This window comes from Vicia villosa, linkage group LG4 (assembly GCF_029867415.1).
Source record: "Vicia villosa cultivar HV-30 ecotype Madison, WI linkage group LG4, Vvil1.0, whole genome shotgun sequence".
NCBI lineage: Eukaryota > Viridiplantae > Streptophyta > Magnoliopsida > Fabales > Fabaceae > Vicia > Vicia villosa.
The window spans coordinates 134,063-151,341 of record NC_081183.1 but is presented as its reverse complement, the minus strand read 5'-3'; the positions used below and the strand labels follow the sequence as shown (position 1 = coordinate 151,341).

Sequence of the window (17,279 nt, the reverse complement as noted above, 5' to 3'; positions counted from 1 at the left end):
TAAACGCAAAATTTAGAACATTCTCATTTTCTAATTTTATGGAAATGTAAAAAATGTTTATCCTTTAAAATTTTGTTGTTGATCAAAGTAACCACTATTTAAGATCAATATTTAAATATATTGAGAGGAGCACACTCTTAAGACCCAAACGTTTCACCGTTAAACCGCACACACGCACACACATTAATCTATGTAGTTGCACACATATGATATTCAATTTATATAAAAAAATTATTATTGTTCGAGAAATCCATTTTATATAAGTTAATTGACCGTTTATTATTTTACCAATGATAGTTATGTCTAGTAGAAGAAGTTAGTCTCCTACAATAATGCAAATTGCGTTTCAATTATATATATTTAGTAGTTTATTACTCCTCAAATAAGTTTACGTCTATATTGCCTTTCATTTTGTCTCCAAAGAAAAAATGGCATTCCAAATATTTAGGAAGTGCATAAGTAAACGACTAATCAGAACAAGGCAAACCACAATTAAATTAGTTATGGCTACAAACTTTAAATGTCATCATTGGGTTGACTTCTGGTTACACCAAAAAAAAAAATATCATATAGAAATTATTCGTATTAGATTGGAGTACTCGTTGTGCTCCTTCGTCGTTGATTCGTATCGAATTGGAGTACTCGTTGTGCTCCTTCATCGTATAATTTCGATCTTAGAAGATGATTGCTTTAAACTTCACAAAACTCATTGTTGATGAATTTTGTTGTTTGGTATTGAAGCAAAAGTGGGCCCATAAGATATCCCAAGATGTTCTTTCTTCTTACAAAATCAGAATCTTAATCTATCTTTTGGGTTACTTGGTATCTTTGTCAGGTCATCAAAACTTAACTACTCCTAGCTAGAATTTGCTCCAATTCTTTCTTATATGATAAAAACCCAATTCAGATCTTAATTCATGATTTGGTTTTCCACATTGGAATTTTTGGTGTTTATTTGGCAAGGGATTTGATTAGTCGTAGGTTGAGAATAGTACAATTTTTTTTTCCAAAACTCAACCACTTGTCAATATAACAAACAAGTTCAAAAACCATATTTTAATTAAGCCACAAAAAAAAATTATCACTAGTATTCCAAACTATCTACTCCATTAAACCAAAAACTATAAGAAAATATTTCACCAAAAATTTCTTTAAAAAAAACAACTGAGTCAAATCTCAGAAATTCATCCGATTAACGGTGAGTCTCAAAAATTCATCCGAATAACGACAGAATATTCACTATAGTATTTACATTGACAACAAAATTCGAACTCGAGTTTTTATAAAAACATCTACCTCCATACAACCACCATATAATTTCTATATGCATCTGTCATAGTTGTCACAAGTAGCAACATACAAACTATGTAAAATTAAATTAAATCATAAAAGGTAAAGCTTTGATGATATGCTTACACTATAGAATCAATAATTTATAATATAAACATTTTTCTACATTATTTGTCTGAACAAGCCAACCAAGTTGAAAAGGGACCATTTTTCCTTGTAAGCCTCAAAGCCTATATATATAGAGAAACTTCACACAAACACTTCATTCAACTTTCTCTCTCTCTATCTCTCACCCTTCTTTCTCTAACTAGCTTTTCATTCTTCTTCTCCTTATAGAAAGCTAGTTAGAATGGGTATTGAGATTGAACAAAATCACCCTATTGTTGAACTTTCAAGTATTGCAACTTCTGAAACTCATGGAGAAAATTCTCCATATTTTGCTGGTTGGAAAGCTTATGATGAAGATCCTTATCATGAATTAACTAATTCATCTGGAGTTATTCAAATGGGTTTGGCAGAAAATCAAGTAAGTGTATATATATCGAAAACATTTTCGGTATCAGACACATATTAGCGATCATTAGAAAAAAAAAATGTATATCTGATCTATATATAGATTAAAAATATATATATTTTTTTTATATTTCATGGCAAAAAGAAAAGCATGCAAGAAAATAATATTTGAACTTATTATTGAAAAATTAACTAATTTTTTTTTTTTTTTTGAATTTTTTAGGTGTCATTTGATTTACTTGAAAAATATTTAGAAGAAAACTCAGATGCATTGACATGGGGAAAAGGAGGATCTAGTTTCAGAGAAAATGCATTATTTCAAGATTATCATGGACTTAAGTCATTCAGAAAAGCAATGGCAAGTTTCATGGAAAAAATCAGAGGAAATAAAGCAAAATTTGATTCTGAAAGAATTGTCCTCACTGCTGGTGCAACTGCTGCAAATGAACTCTTAACTTTCATTCTTGCAAATCCTGGAGATGCTTTACTTGTTCCAACTCCATACTATCCTGGGTAAGAAATAATCACTTTTTTTTTATATCAATTTTACACTTATGAAATAATCACTTTTATATATTTTTTTACAGTATATAAAAAAATATATAATCAATTTAACATATTTTTTTCTTTGGAACTTGCAAGCACTGTATGATAATTGATAAATTATACTAATGTTTATTTTTATTTTTTTTTTATTTTGCAGATTTGATAGAGATTTAAGATGGAGAACCGGTGTGAATATAGTTCCAATCCATTGTGATAGTTCAAACAATTTTCAAATCACACTTGAAGCATTAGAATCTGCATACAAAAATTCAGAAGCAATGAACATGAAAGTAAAAGCTGTACTAATAACCAACCCATCAAATCCATTAGGCATTGCGATTCAACGATCGGTTCTTGAGGACATTCTCGATTTCGTGACTCGTAAGAATATACACCTTGTCTCGGACGAAATCTATTCGGGCTCGGTTTTCTCTTCACACGAGTTCGTAAGCGTGGCTGAAATTCTTGAGTCTCGTCAATATAGAGACGCGGAAAGAGTTCACATTGTTTATAGTCTTTCAAAAGATCTCGGTCTACCTGGTTTTAGAGTCGGGACGATATATTCGTACAACGATAAAGTTGTTACGACAGCTCGAAGAATGTCGAGTTTTACATTGATATCTTCTCAGACTCAACATCTTTTAGCATCAATGTTATCGGATGAAAATTTTACGGATAATTATATTAAGATAAACCGAGAAAGACTTAGAAAAAGATACGAAATGATTATTGAAGGTTTGAAAAGTGCTGGAATCGAGTGTTTGAAAGGTAATGCCGGGTTGTTTTGTTGGATGAATATGAGTCCAATGTTGGAAAATAATACAAGAGACGGTGAATTGAAGCTTTGGAATTCGATTTTGAATGAAGTTAAGCTTAATATTTCGCCAGGGTGTTCTTGTCATTGTTCCGAACCGGGTTGGTTTAGAGTTTGTTTTGCAAATATGAGTGAACAAACCCTTGAAATCGCACTTAAGAGAATACGAGATTTCATGAATAACAAGGACGTAAAGGATATTGAAACCTAATTCACTATATAGTGTTTTTAAAGTCGAATCTTCAAGAGAATCGACTCAAGTCAGGTTGTCAGAGGTCAAAGGGATAAGACAAAAAAATAAGTCTTTTTTTCAAATGGTTGAGACCATTTTGGTAAATTCTTTTGAAGCACATAATGTAAAGATGAATATTGAATTGAAGTGTATGAATCCCTTGTTTGCTTGCTTAATTAAGTTAAGCAAGTTCCTTAGAAGTTATAATTAATTAATCCTTTGTACTATTATTTATTTTTGTAATAAATAAAATTTGTTACTAGTATTAAATTATGAATGAGTTATTATATAGTGTCTATATCATAGTATATAATAAAAATTAACCCTTGTTGGATGAATATTATTAATATCCTTTTTTTTTTTTTGGTGTTAAAACACCGGTATCCGCGGGGGAAAGGGGCCCCACGTGACTAATCCGGACCCGGGCTCGGAGGCGACGGCACCGTGGCCCCAGGGCGTTTTTGACTCCAGCCGGGATCGAACCCGGGTACTAGCCGGTTCCGTCCCTTTTTGGAGAAAGCTCATTTGCCAACTGAGCCAACCCTTTGAGGTTATTATTAATATCCTTTGACTTAGTAATTAGTGATATTTTTGGTAGTAACATATGGTTGACTTAGAGATAGGAGTTTTAATTACGTAACAGCTACAGCTACAGCTACAGCTAGCAAAACACACCAACCAACCATTTATAGCTTTCAATTTCATGACAGAGATGGAAACTTGGAATGAATGATTAAATATATAACATCCCAATCTCTACATTGATGTGTATATTTTTTATTCAACAATCTAATTGCCATGCTTATTGGATAATTAGTATATTAATCTGATTTGGTTAAAGCATACTTAATTATTATAAGTATATACTTTGCATAAATTCCTATATTTAGAGTGTCGGAGATGTTGAAGAACAAATTAAAAATGGTCCAATCCACGTGATGTATACTCATTGAATTTATATTTGTAGGAGTATTATGTATAGCTGCTCCTATTACAAATTTCACCTGTTAAATCTTGGCCACATAAATAAATAAATAAATAAATAAATAAATAAATAAATAAATAATGGTCTAGGACTTTTGTTTCGGACCATATAAGACATTTTGTAGCCTATAAACAAAACTATGAGACTCCTCCTCGACAATGAATATAGGTTTTTTCAACTAAATTACAATGTTAAAATGTACTTCAAAAAATCTTTATTTTTCTAAAATATTGAAATCTTTAAATTTTTGAAACAAATATATTACTTAAAATGATAAAAGAGTATTTATCATTAACACATTTTTAATTTTTGAAATATTATAATAACATAAATTTATTTAAATAATTTATCTAAATCCTCCTCCAATATAATTTTTAGTTCATCCGAATCAGGAAGATTGTGTGAACAAAAATAAATTTTCTAAAATTCTTCCCACCTAAATCTTTCCATTCTTTGCATTCAATCATTCCTTTTTTTCAAACCCCTCCCCTCCCCTCCAAAATCCTAAACAAAGCCTATGAAAAGTAGGGTTGAGACTTCATACTTCCTTCTTGAAAAGACCCTTGGTTAGAACTCATTCCTTAAAGAATTCTTGATCTATTTTTTAACACTATTCAATTAGATATTGGTGAGAGGCGCTCAGGTGGGTAATGAAGAACTGGTCTGCGATCTCAGGTGGAGGAGACCCTTTTTTAGAGTTACTTGCGTTTTAAAAACTTCCTTCTGCTTTGAGATGTCATTCTCTCTCATGTTAGAGATAAGGGGATTTGGAAGCATACAAGTGAGAGTTTTTCTTAATTTTCTCTGCTTATCATATTTAGTTAGATGCTTCATCGTCGTCTCTTATGACTGTGAATTTGACTCTTCCCTTTATTTGGACTAGTTGGGCTTATCCTAAAGTTTTTTTTCTTCTCCTGAAAGTTTTCCAAGATAAATTCCATTTCAGAGATAACCTATCTAAAATGAGGGGATTATTGATGCAGGTGAGATCTCTTGTCCTTTCTTTAAGGATTTAATTGAGTTAGATTCTCATCTTTTTGTCACTTGTGAGCTAACTTTGTTTGTGTGATATAGGATATTTTAGTGATTTGATTGTTAGATTGTTCTTCCTAATGATCACATACTTATGTTTGAGTGTTTTCTTTCTATAGGAGGTAAGGTCAATCTAGGGGTAGTTTTGATTGACACTTGGAGAGCTCGTAATTATGTCTTTAATGGTGTTTCAAAACCAATGAAAGAGATAGAGGAGAAAAATACTTTTTATCGTCGAACTAGTTTCTAGTTAGATTAAAGGTGAACTTGTGCACTTATTCTGAGTAATTTCAAAACCCTATCATCTAGTTTAACTCATAACGGATCGAGTGTTCGCATTTGTTCTAAGATAAGTACTAATTTGTGTCTTTGTTGCTCTATATGTGGGTTCTAATATCTATTGATGGCGGCACTAGCAATATAAGATATAACATAAATCCTTCGATGCAAGTTTTAGACAGCTTGGACATTTTTCTCTCTCTACTTTGTTTTTGTTTTGATTGTTTTGTTGTTATGTTAGGCGCGGTGTTTCTATTCTCGTTCGATTTGTATCCTTAATAATCTTTTAAAGTTTTAAACATCTTATGCTTTATTATTATTTATATTTTGATATCATCTTTTTATTAATAATATTATTTTTTTTTATTAAAAAATATCCAAGAAAAATCAACTCTTATAGTATCCAACTCAAATAAATTAAGAAAAAATAAAATGCGTCCAATCCTCTTTAGTGTCTTATAATAAAAGGCTTGTACCAAAAAAAAAAAAATAGCTCTCAAAGGGAAAACTTAGTTGCTTAAAAGAAATACTATATAGTTAAGCATAAGCCATAAGATACTTATAATTGTTAAGAAAATAGAATTGATTCAACCTTTAATCGTAGAGTGTCACTATAATATACTACATATGTAGAAGCTAGTTTTCTTATATAGATATTAATGGCCTGCTTATACTTATTTTATTAATTATGGGATAATTTGACTTTTATATCTATATCTATATCTATATATTAAAATGAAATATTGAGGTAATGTTTTTAATGTAGTACATTTTGGAGAATATTATAAAAGGTTTTAACCAATGATGAAGACCCAATTTACGTAGACTTTCAATTCTATGATATTTAATTAATCCATCAAAATCTCAATAAACAAAACTTTTAACCATCTAATTAAATTTAGTCAACAATATTGTTTGATAATAAAACCATAGATTATTAGTCAATTTGCTAGTTTTATACTATATGCATTCCAAATGCAAGCTAAAGGATCACAAACCATTGAGATAAACTCAAAGCCAAATATTTCACATTATCTAAAAAAAATGTGACGATGTGACATCAAGCCAGAAAAACATGATGCTCAGCTTTATATTTCTTTCCTAGAAAAATACATCAATGATGCATCAAATTATTTACTCCATTATAATGAAAAAAAGTACAACATCAAATCAAAACTAAGCATGCATAGATAACAAACCACATAAAACTGATAGCAACAAAAAATAATCTAATCTCAATGTTTATACAAAATAGAAAGACGAGATAAAGATAAAATAAATTCTACTTGAAAGTTGAAATTTGAGTACTAAACAACAATGAAGTATAATGAGAACATGCAGAGTCATGTGTGTGGGTGGGTCATGAAGATAAGAGTGTTTGACTCAAGCTTATATGCAACGTGATTTTCACAGTCAACATACCCAACTACTTATTTGGAACTCAGTACACACATGGAGAGTATGTACTAATAAGTTGTTATAAGAGCAAACGTGCCATGAAAGTATTGGTATGTATATGAGGTCATAGTCACAAATAATTTAGGATTAAGTGCATACACACAAATGATAAAAAATAAAAATTTAGCCAGTTTTTTTTATCATTTATGTGTGTTTCATGATTTAAATTAGATGTGATTATGATTATAAAAATCGTGTTCATAATTCAAAATGTTTAGGCATTGAAAGACTTGTTAGATCCGAGTGATCAAAGAGTTGGTTAGAATTTAGAAGAGTTTGTTGTCTTCTAAAGTAATATTTTTTAGTTGTTACGGAATAGACTATTGATCAGATAGAATTTTTTTGGATGCCAAATATTCGTCGTTGATATTAGGGTTTAGAGCGGGTGGAGTCTATGGACCATTTTGTGAGATAACTTTCTTGTTTTGATATATGGTGATTAGGTAGGTGGATATGCCTACACCTCTTTCGCACTCGATTGTAGAGGTTTTAGGGTTTTTGTCCGGGAAAAATATCTCTTCTCTTGTTTTGGATTCTGACTTTTCGTTACTTGACTGAGAGCGAGACTCGCTCTGGTATCTTTGTTTTTAGTAGTGTGTTGGGTGATCATTTGTCCTCCTTTGTTTCGTCAGGTGATCGTGTTTAATTTTCTTCAACGATTTCTCGATAAGAGTGCAAAGTCCGATGTTTTAGAATAGACTTTTTGTGTGTGGTCTAAGATTGTGCTACTAAAAAAAGTTGCATTAATTTTTTCAAAAAAAAACTATTAATGTTTACCTTGACTAATAACACAACTAAATATATGTAATTGATGCCTTCAAGGTTAAACCAACATTACAAATTGCAATATATTTTATTTATATTAGAGTGTCATTCAAACTAATGTTTCTTTCTGCTCAAAATAGTTAACCTCACAATTTTAAAATATGTATAAAAAATTACATTGGAAGAGATTGAAATATTACATTGAAAATGATACAAATAGTATAAATTATAAGTACCATAAAAAGATAGCTACTATTATTGAAGATTGAAAGGGTTACTTTTTGACAATTTTTTTTATAAATAGATAAGCTAGTTAGTTTAGAATAGAGGTGTAATATCTAAATATTAGCAATACTTTTTATTTCTGATGGAAAGTGATGGCGAATAATTGAATAGTGTTTTAAATTTTTAAAGTTCTGTTGAATATAACTTTCCAAAGGTATGTGGAGTGGAGGTATGTTTTTTATTAGATTACTTAACACTTATAACTTGTTACTATAGGTACATGAATATTTGTTTTACTATCTAGCTAGCCGGCCCATTTTAATTAATACTTGATTATGAATGGGGTAGACTCTTATTATAAATCAGATTAATTTCATTGTATTCAAAAACATCTTTATGTTTTGCTCAAAGGAAAAGGCAAAGAAAATTCATCTACATTATATATATTATACATTATGTTTGAGGAGGTGTTCATTGCCCACACTAAGAAAGTTAAAATATAATAATTATAGGACGAAAATTACATCTACATTTTCTTTAGTTTTAAAATATTTTTAAAATATGCACTAACTTTTTACGAAATCTATTAAAATAACATCTACATTATTCTTTAATTTTTAATGGCAATTAAAAATCATAGATATAAATGACACTTACGAATTTTTATTTACTATGAAAATTTTCCGTTGACATATAGTACAAATTTTAAAACTAGAGAAGTGTTGTGTTATTTTAACAAATTTCAGAGAAGTTGAGCATAATTTTTCTTAATATAATAGATATTTAATATTATATTCTACTATTTTATGTATTATGATTAAATTATAAAAGTTTCCTTGTGAAAAATTAGAACATAATATAGGGGTGTAACTAACAACTAGTTCCCTTATATTAAATTATCGTTTGGAGTTTCAAGATTTTGGCTTGGAGATGGAGTGTCGTAGGAAAAATTAGTCATACCAATTATAACTTTTATAATTTTAGCAAAGACTCTTTGCTATTCCTTTTTTTTTAATCACCACCGGTATAATCCGGTTTGGGGGATCAGCTCTGGCATCAAGTCAAGCCCCCTCCCGATCGCAGTTTCGGGGCGTTTAGTGTCTTGCCTCCTTTTCTTGTAAGTTTGGATTAGAACTTTTGTTCTCTTTTAATCAATGAATTCTTGCTTACTAAAAAAATTTAAAATAAAATATATTATCATGTTTTATTTTTATTATGCTCACCAAATGAAACTTAAGAATCTAAGAGTGTGTTTGGATGGAGTAATTTAATGAGGGAATGTATTTTAATGAGGCAATTTAAAATGATTTCATCCAAATCCCTTGTTTGGATAAATAAATGACAGAAATGTTAAAATGATGGAATTTTATTAAATATTTTACAATGACTAATTTTGGAGAATTTACAATTCCACCTAATTTGATAGAATTGTGAATTCCTTCGTTCTCTCTCCATGGCACGTTGGTTTCAGATCTCGTTCACTCTCTCTTCCGATCTCGTGCACTCTCTCATGGCGATTCTTCTCTAGCTTCAGATCTCGTGCACTCTCTCTTCCCCGAAGCTTCTCAACAATCGCTCTTCTGATTAGGGCTTCCAAACTTGCTCTTCTCACTCTGGGCTTTCGAACTCGTTCTTCTCACTCTGGGCTTCCGAAATCGCTCTTCTCACTCAGTATTCTTTTCAGGTATTCACTTCGCATCTGGGTTTCGATCTACTATACTTTGCAACTCATATTCTCACTGCTTTACATGTTCTTTTTGTTCGTGTTCTTTTTGTTCATGCTCTGTATATCAGTATGTGATGCTAATGTTGATTTGATTCGGTAGAATGAAAATGAAACCTAGTTTCTATGTAATTTTAGTATAATGTTTATGATGGAAATGAGATATGAGATATCTCATTCATGTTAGTCTCTGTTATTTACTCCATGAAAATGAGTTAAATGCATTGGTAGTTTGTTTTGTGGTTTCAAACTGAGGTTGGTGTAGCATTTTTCTGTAGAAGAAAATTGTAGCTAGATGTTTATAGTATGCAATGGGAATCATCTAATTTTAATAGGTTTTATGTAGTTCATAACAGTGGGAACATGTTGGGGCTTCTATATTCCTTATTTGCAAGTGTGTTCGATTTTATGATCTTTAGCTCTCTTTATGATATTGCATCTGCTAATAATGTAAAACTAAGTTGTCATCTCCTTCAAAACCATACCATTTGGCATAGTAGAACTAATAGGAGAGGATGAAACTCTACAACTTGTAGAATATTTCTTGGGAGAGAGGGGCTTACTTGAATTAAGAATGTAGTTCTCTACTTTATAGATTGTAAATTATTGTTTTGGTAAAACTGTTTCGATCAAATAAGCTCTAACCGTTTCAGATCTTTTGCTGCAACTGTTTTTAATAGATTTATTGACCAACTAATAATTGATTATCAATACACATAAAGTTCATACTTCTAAATAGATGGCTTTCCAAGCTTCCCCTTGGCATAAACCAAGTAGCTTGACCAAGTTGGGATGAGAAATCCTACCTAAAAAGTTGATTTCTGTCTGCATTATCATGCTAAAACACAAGAAATTATATAGTCAACAAAAGAGAAAAAAAAGACTTTTTCTATTGAAATCCCTTGTGTTTTCTTCTATATACTACTATATTTATGAACTATATGGATAATATATTTTCCTATTGCAATTTTTTAATCTAGTCATGTGTGAGTGTGATATTGGTCTGGTGATATACATCCCAGTCATTGTCCTAAACGTGTACATTAAATTATACTCCTATTCATAAAGTATCTTTACTAATTGAAACACTTAATTACCTTTCTTGGCTGTTTCAAATACTAATTATATCCCTTAATCATTCAAAATCATCACTAATTATGAAATTTAAAAAAACTTATATGAAGAATATTTATATAGAATAGAGTTAAGAATTATGTGGTCACGTACTCACGTAGGAGAGGTACTAATGATGAATAGAAAATTTTATTTTATTAAGGCATATGGTTATTCACAATAGAAGCAAAGCATATGTTAGTGAAAATGAGATTGGTTGGTCACTATGCTTTGTTTTTCATTCTGTGTGTGACAAATAAAAACAGACAGAGAAAAAGGACATAAAAATATGGAGCACTATGGAGACAGAAATGTACACTTTTTTAAATTGTGGTTACTTTTATTATTTTACCTAACTGTAACTGTATAGCATGGTTAGTTTTGTGGGGAAAGAAGCAGAAATAGATTCCTTTTTTCAAAGATAGAATTTTTTACAGAAAAAAATTACATGTTCATGAGTACTTTATATTATGTTTATGTTTATGATGTTTGTTTCCAATATTGGTTTTAGTCTTTTCTTTATTATAATGTATCTGTCTTTGACAGAAAAAAATTACATGTTCATGAGTAATTTTTATTATGTTAAGTTATGGTACTAGATTCTTATTGGATGGTGTATGTGATGGCAATCTGAGTTTGTGTGTCAGGAAAATCTAATGGCCAGGGTCTGGTGGTAGTACTTTATTGTCTTAAGAGGTGTTGCTTACTTGTATATGCAGTAGCTATTTTGTTGTGTCTTTTTTAATTTTTGAATTCTTGTGATCAATGTGTAGGATTTTATGACTGTTTTTACTTACAAAATGAATGTTACTCTCCCATGTGCTCATAACAGAACCTTTATTTTTCAAGAAATGGACATTAGTATAGCCAACACTTCAATAAAGCGTAAAAGAAATGAAGAAGAAATGCAAGAGCTTGAGGAAACAACATTAATTGTTGTTAGTGTTGTTACTACGCTATTAGGAGTAATGGCTTGGTATCATGACAAATATTTTGTTAAGGAACCAACTCGTAATTGGGAATTGGAAAGGCGCAATTTCCTTAACCGTCTATACAGAGGAACCGAAATTGATTGCATGGAGCAATTAAGAGTTAGTAAAGGAGCATTTTTTAAACTTTGTAGAATTTTAGAAGAAAAAGGGAAATTGGTCAAGACAAGAAATGTTCCAACAACTGAAGCTGTGGCAATGTTTTTGCATATCCTTGCTCACAACCTAAAATATAGAGTCATACACTTTAACTACTTCCGATCAAAAGAAACTGTGAGTAGACAATTCAATAATGTCCTTAGAGCTGTTATGAAAGTAAGCCGAGATTATTTGAAGTTTCACGACTATAATCTAGACGGCCTTGAGGCAAATAAATGGAAATGGTTTGAGGTAAGTTTGAAATTTGTTTGAAAACTTCTAACCTTTTTTAGGTATCTATAGTTGTAGTAATATTTTTAAATTGTTTTTAGAATTCAATTGGAGCACTTGATGGAACACATATTCCAGTAACAGTTGCTGCAGAAGATAGGCCTAGATACCGTAATAGAAAGGGTGACATATCTACAAATGTTTTAGGAGTTTGTGGTCCAGATTTAAGGTTTATCTATGTGTTACCGGGGTGGGAAGGGTCTGCAGGAGATTCTCGGGTATTGCGAGATGCTTTACGTCGTCAAAATTGTCTTCGAATTCCAAACGGTAATAGATTGACATTTTTTTATTTAGTGGATCAAATGTATCTATTTGATTTTTTTTATTTATTTTGAAAAAAAATCATTGTAGGTAAATACTTTCTTGTGGATGCGGGATATACAAATGGTCCTGGATTTTTAGCACCATATAGAGGGACTAGATATCATCTCAAAGAGTGGGTTGGAAACACTCCTCAAAATTACAAGGAATTGTTTAATCTTCGTCATTCAAGTGCAAGGAATGTAATTGAAAGGTCATTTGGGATATTGAAGAAAAGATGGAGTATATTAAGAACTCCTTCTTTTTTTGATATAAAAACACAAATTAGAATTATTAATGCTTGTTTCATATTGCACAATTTCATAATAGATGAAAAACAAAGTGATCAATATTTAGAGGCTCAAGACTTGGATCTTTTATCTATTGTTGATGAAGAGTTAACCAACCAACAAACAGAAAGAGGAACAACTAATGGTGTAGATGAGGTTGCAAGTGTTCAAGTGACTGAAGAGTGGACAACATTTCGTGACACATATGCGATGAAAATGTTTGCTGAATATCAAGAGAGAAGAAACATTTCTTATGCTTAGTGGATTTTAGATTGATTTTTCATTAGGAGTTGTTAGTTTGTATTTTTCATTTTGCTGCTTTTGTTTGTTGAATATTAAGAGAGAAGAATATTTCTTATGCTTATGTTTGCTTCTTTTTATATGCAATGAAAATGAATGTCTTATATATTGTGTGGCTATTTTTGATTGATATCTTATTAATATATTTTTGTTTCTCTAATATTGAGATTTGATTGTTATCATGTGTGTTTAGTTGATTTCAAGAAATGGATTCTAGTTTAGCCAATGCAAGAAATTTGAGCCGCAAGTCATTGGGAAAAAGAAAGATAGATGAAAGAAATGTTGGGAATAAGAAAGATGATGTAAGAGGTTACTTCACATGGAATTTGGACATGGAGCGTGTTTTAGCTGAAGCACTTAGAGATCAAAGAAGTTTGGGCCGCCAAAGTGACGGAGCTTGGAAAACAGTAGCATACAACGCTGCAGCTGATGTTTTGTCTACACGCTTTAATGTTCTGGTTACAGGAGAGAACGTCAAAAACCGCATCAAACTTTGGCGAGGATGGTATGGGATAATTAGTGATATTCTCAGTCAAAGTGGGTTTGATTGGGATGGAACAAAATGCATGATCAATGTTGAAGATGAAAATGCTTGGACTGAATATGTTAAGGTATTTATTTTTAACTATTGCTATATTTATTTTCTCTTGCTTTCATCATTAATTTATGGATTGTTTCTTTCATTCATATTAAAAGCTAGACATAAATGAATCAATTATGTAGTGCACTTTCATTCATTAGGACTTAAGAAGGTTATGAATTCTATATATTCCCTTTCTTTTTTCCTCATTAAGTTACTGGTAACTTAAGTAGATTAATTTCCAAATATTCATGTACCTATGGACATTGCTTTTCTGTTTTTATTCAACAAACTTTGGTATGATTGTATGTATAATTGTTTCTGCCATAGTGCTGGTGTCAAATTGGCATGACTCATTGTTATAGAGATAGATAGTGATACCTTGGTCTATTATTATGTTCAAAGCAATAATTCTACAATTTGTAACATGTGTTGAGTCATGACAACAACTTGCAACATGTGATGAGTGATGACAAGATGCAACATGTACTGTCATGTTTTTATGTGTGATCGATTGTTGAAACTCAAAGTGTAACTGTCAAACTCATCATCATAGAGAAACTTGAGGAACTAAAACAGAAACATAACATACACACTAAACTCTAACATGAGGAGGAAAATAACAGAATCATCTATACCATTATGTGTAAATTAGTTAGTTGTATATTAGAAAAATAGTTACTACTCTTGTTAGCATGGTCCATGTTCATGACTTTACATAGCATATAGTATCATAGGCTAATTTTGTCTTTTGAATATGTCTCTTTTGTGAAAACTATTTTAATTTAGTTTAAATTTGTCTAAAAGACAATGTATTTCCATTTGATTTGTTAGAACATATGGCATGATTGTTTTATTTGTCCGCACTCATATTTCAAGCTATTGACAATATTGTTTTATTTTGTTTTTAAGTCACATGAAGAAGCCAAAAGGTTCCGATTTAAGGTTATACCGAATTGGAATGACATTGTAGACATATGTGCGAAAGATAGGGCTAATGGAGTTCAAGTAGAACATGCATTTGATGCGGATGATGTCATGAGCAAAGAGGTAGTTGAAGATGAAGAAGGGTCCACTGTGCATATTGATTTAGAGGAACCAAGTTCCGCAACAAAGAAAAAAATGCAACATACTCGTGCTTATAAGGGTAGAGACAAAGAAGGGATGATAAGCTCTATTAGAGAAGTGGCTGAGTCATTGAAAGATTTTGTGCAAGTTAGTAAAAAAAGGATGGAAGGAAATGCTCAAGAAGTGGTGCAAGAAGTGTTGAATGAAATGGAGATGATTGCTGATTGTGATGACGCTTTACGCTATGGAGCAATAAATTGGTTGACCGAAAATCCAAACAAAATAGCAATTCTCAAAGCTCTTCCATTGTGGGAGAAGAAAAAGTTTCTATTAGCTTCCATGCCAAAGTAATTTTTTATGCCTTGATATTTGTTATGAAATTGTTATTAGTTTATATTTTAAAGTCGAGTATGATAAAATTTATAATACATTATTTTATGTTTTTGTATGACATTCTTGTGATAGACATATGATATATGTTTTTTCATATTTAGACTTTTATAATACAAAGAACAAAGTTATTTGAGTTATTTGTATGTTTTATTTTTTTATTTTTTATATGATGGATTTGTATACATGAATGAGATTTTTCCTATAAACATTAAAAATATATATTTTTTAACATTTTAAACTTGTTTTTTTCATAAATTAATTTAAAATTGCATTAATTAATTTTAACATTTTAAACATATTTTTTTAACATTTAAAAAAAAAACATTTTAAACATATTTGTATACATGAGATTAAATTTAAAATTGTTTTTTTCATAAATGAATTGAATTACATCACTTTATCCAAACAATAAATTTTGAAAATGAAGCAATTCAAATACTTCATCCAATCACTTTATCCAAACAATAAATTTTGAAAATGAAGCAATTCAAATACTTCATCCAATCAATAAATTTTAGAAATGAAGGGAATTCAAATGAAGCATTTGAATTCCATGAAATTTCAAAATTCTTTGAATTTTCAATTACTTCATCCAAACACACACTAAGAGTAATGTAAGGGTGCAATTAACAATTGTTTCAAATTTAGTACACTTCATAGTCTTTCTTTTCTTTATGAAGCCTGCAATAATATAACAATTGGAAAAGAAAAAGAAAAACCGTTGCAAGCCTGCAATTTACTATGTATAATTATAAAATGTTGACTGTAGTAGATCAATATGGTCAACATCATAAATTCCTCAACAACTAAAAATAAAAGATCAACATCATCAAGTTGACATTTTTTTGGCTTGGCTCAGATATTTTTTCCTGGCATTGTTTTAAATTTTCTAAGAAATTTCCTTACATTTTTAGCATTTTATTTTTATTTTTATGGTTTTAATATTTAATTCATTTAAAAAGAGATCGATATGATACATGTGTAGATCAACTACAAACTATTGGGGTTAAATATAGAATTAATAAAATCTAAAAGAAAAACATTAAGCATCACACTTGTTCCTAATTTGTACATCTATTATATCATTGTTATTTTGATTAGCTAGGAAAGAAACACACAGCACCTCAAAACACCAGCAATAAAAAAAAATACAAAACATAATCATAATTGCACCTCAAAAACACCAGCAATAAAAAAATATAAAACATAATCATAATTGAAACAACTGTTATGGTATATACACTAGGTTTATTATAAATTATGTGGAATTCTTATTTCACCGATGCTTACTAAACATATAACAATTCATTTTGATTTAAAACATTATAATATGATAAATTGAATTATATTAGAAGAACAAATTACATGTTCAATGTTAGGCAAAAATTATTCAGCTCCTTATCCGTATTTTGCTCTTTAATTATTAGAATTTGTTTCAATGCTCCTAGTTCTTCAACCCCTTCCTTCACCTCTAATTCATTTTGCAACATATTATTTACATCGCAAACTAAATTATAGGTGAAGGAAGGAGAGGTTAAAAAAATATTATTTGGTAAACCATAATTGTGAGTCAGACTCACCCTTACTATTGATTATTTTCATATTAAAGTGTAGCACCTTGTGCTTGGCGAGGATACACGTAGAGTCATTTCGTTTAGTTCGTCGTGTCAGTGTCATGCTCTGGTCTTGTAACACTAGGGGAACGCTTGTTTATATTTTAGAGTTGTTTGATAACTCTTGATTTTTTTGTTGAATAATTTGGTTTGGTTTTGATGTGGTAATCAGTTAGAGGTGTTAACCTATGGTTTTATTTTATTATTCAACTTATGAATTAATTTCCGCTGTGTTAACATGTTTGGTAAAAGAATGAGATTATCGTGTTTCCTTGTGGTTATGCATGACATACGTGGTTTTTGGATTTTATATGACAAGTTGTAACATCATTGATACATGTT

General features: G+C 30.3%; 2 protein-coding genes across 5 annotated transcripts; both read left to right on the top strand.

The window, feature by feature from the left end:
• Positions 1-567: 567 nt before the first annotated feature.
• On the top strand, positions 568-3,682 carry LOC131598669 (1-aminocyclopropane-1-carboxylate synthase 7-like). Its single transcript, XM_058871253.1, has 3 exons — positions 568-1,816; positions 2,027-2,316; positions 2,507-3,682. The coding sequence occupies exons 1-3, from the start codon at positions 1,640-1,642 to the stop codon at positions 3,372-3,374; spliced, it is 1,335 nt and encodes a 444-aa protein (XP_058727236.1). The 5' UTR covers positions 568-1,639; the 3' UTR covers positions 3,375-3,682.
• A 5,858-nt stretch (positions 3,683-9,540) lies between these two features.
• Positions 9,541-15,461, top strand: LOC131598667 (protein ALP1-like). Of its 4 annotated transcripts, none has more exons than XM_058871249.1 (4): positions 9,541-9,823; positions 11,825-12,354; positions 12,435-12,660; positions 12,745-13,428. In XM_058871249.1, exons 2-4 carry the CDS (start codon positions 11,827-11,829, stop codon positions 13,242-13,244), a joined length of 1,254 nt encoding a protein of 417 aa, XP_058727232.1. In that variant the 5' UTR covers positions 9,541-9,823; positions 11,825-11,826; the 3' UTR covers positions 13,245-13,428. The 4 variants fall into 4 exon arrangements, with proteins under 4 accessions (XP_058727232.1, XP_058727231.1, XP_058727233.1 ...); XM_058871248.1 differs by having other exon boundaries at positions 11,808-12,354; positions 12,745-13,427; XM_058871250.1 differs by lacking the exons at positions 11,825-12,354; positions 12,435-12,660; positions 12,745-13,428 and adding exons at positions 13,477-13,894; positions 14,776-15,461.
• The last annotated feature ends 1,818 nt before the right edge of the window (positions 15,462-17,279 follow it).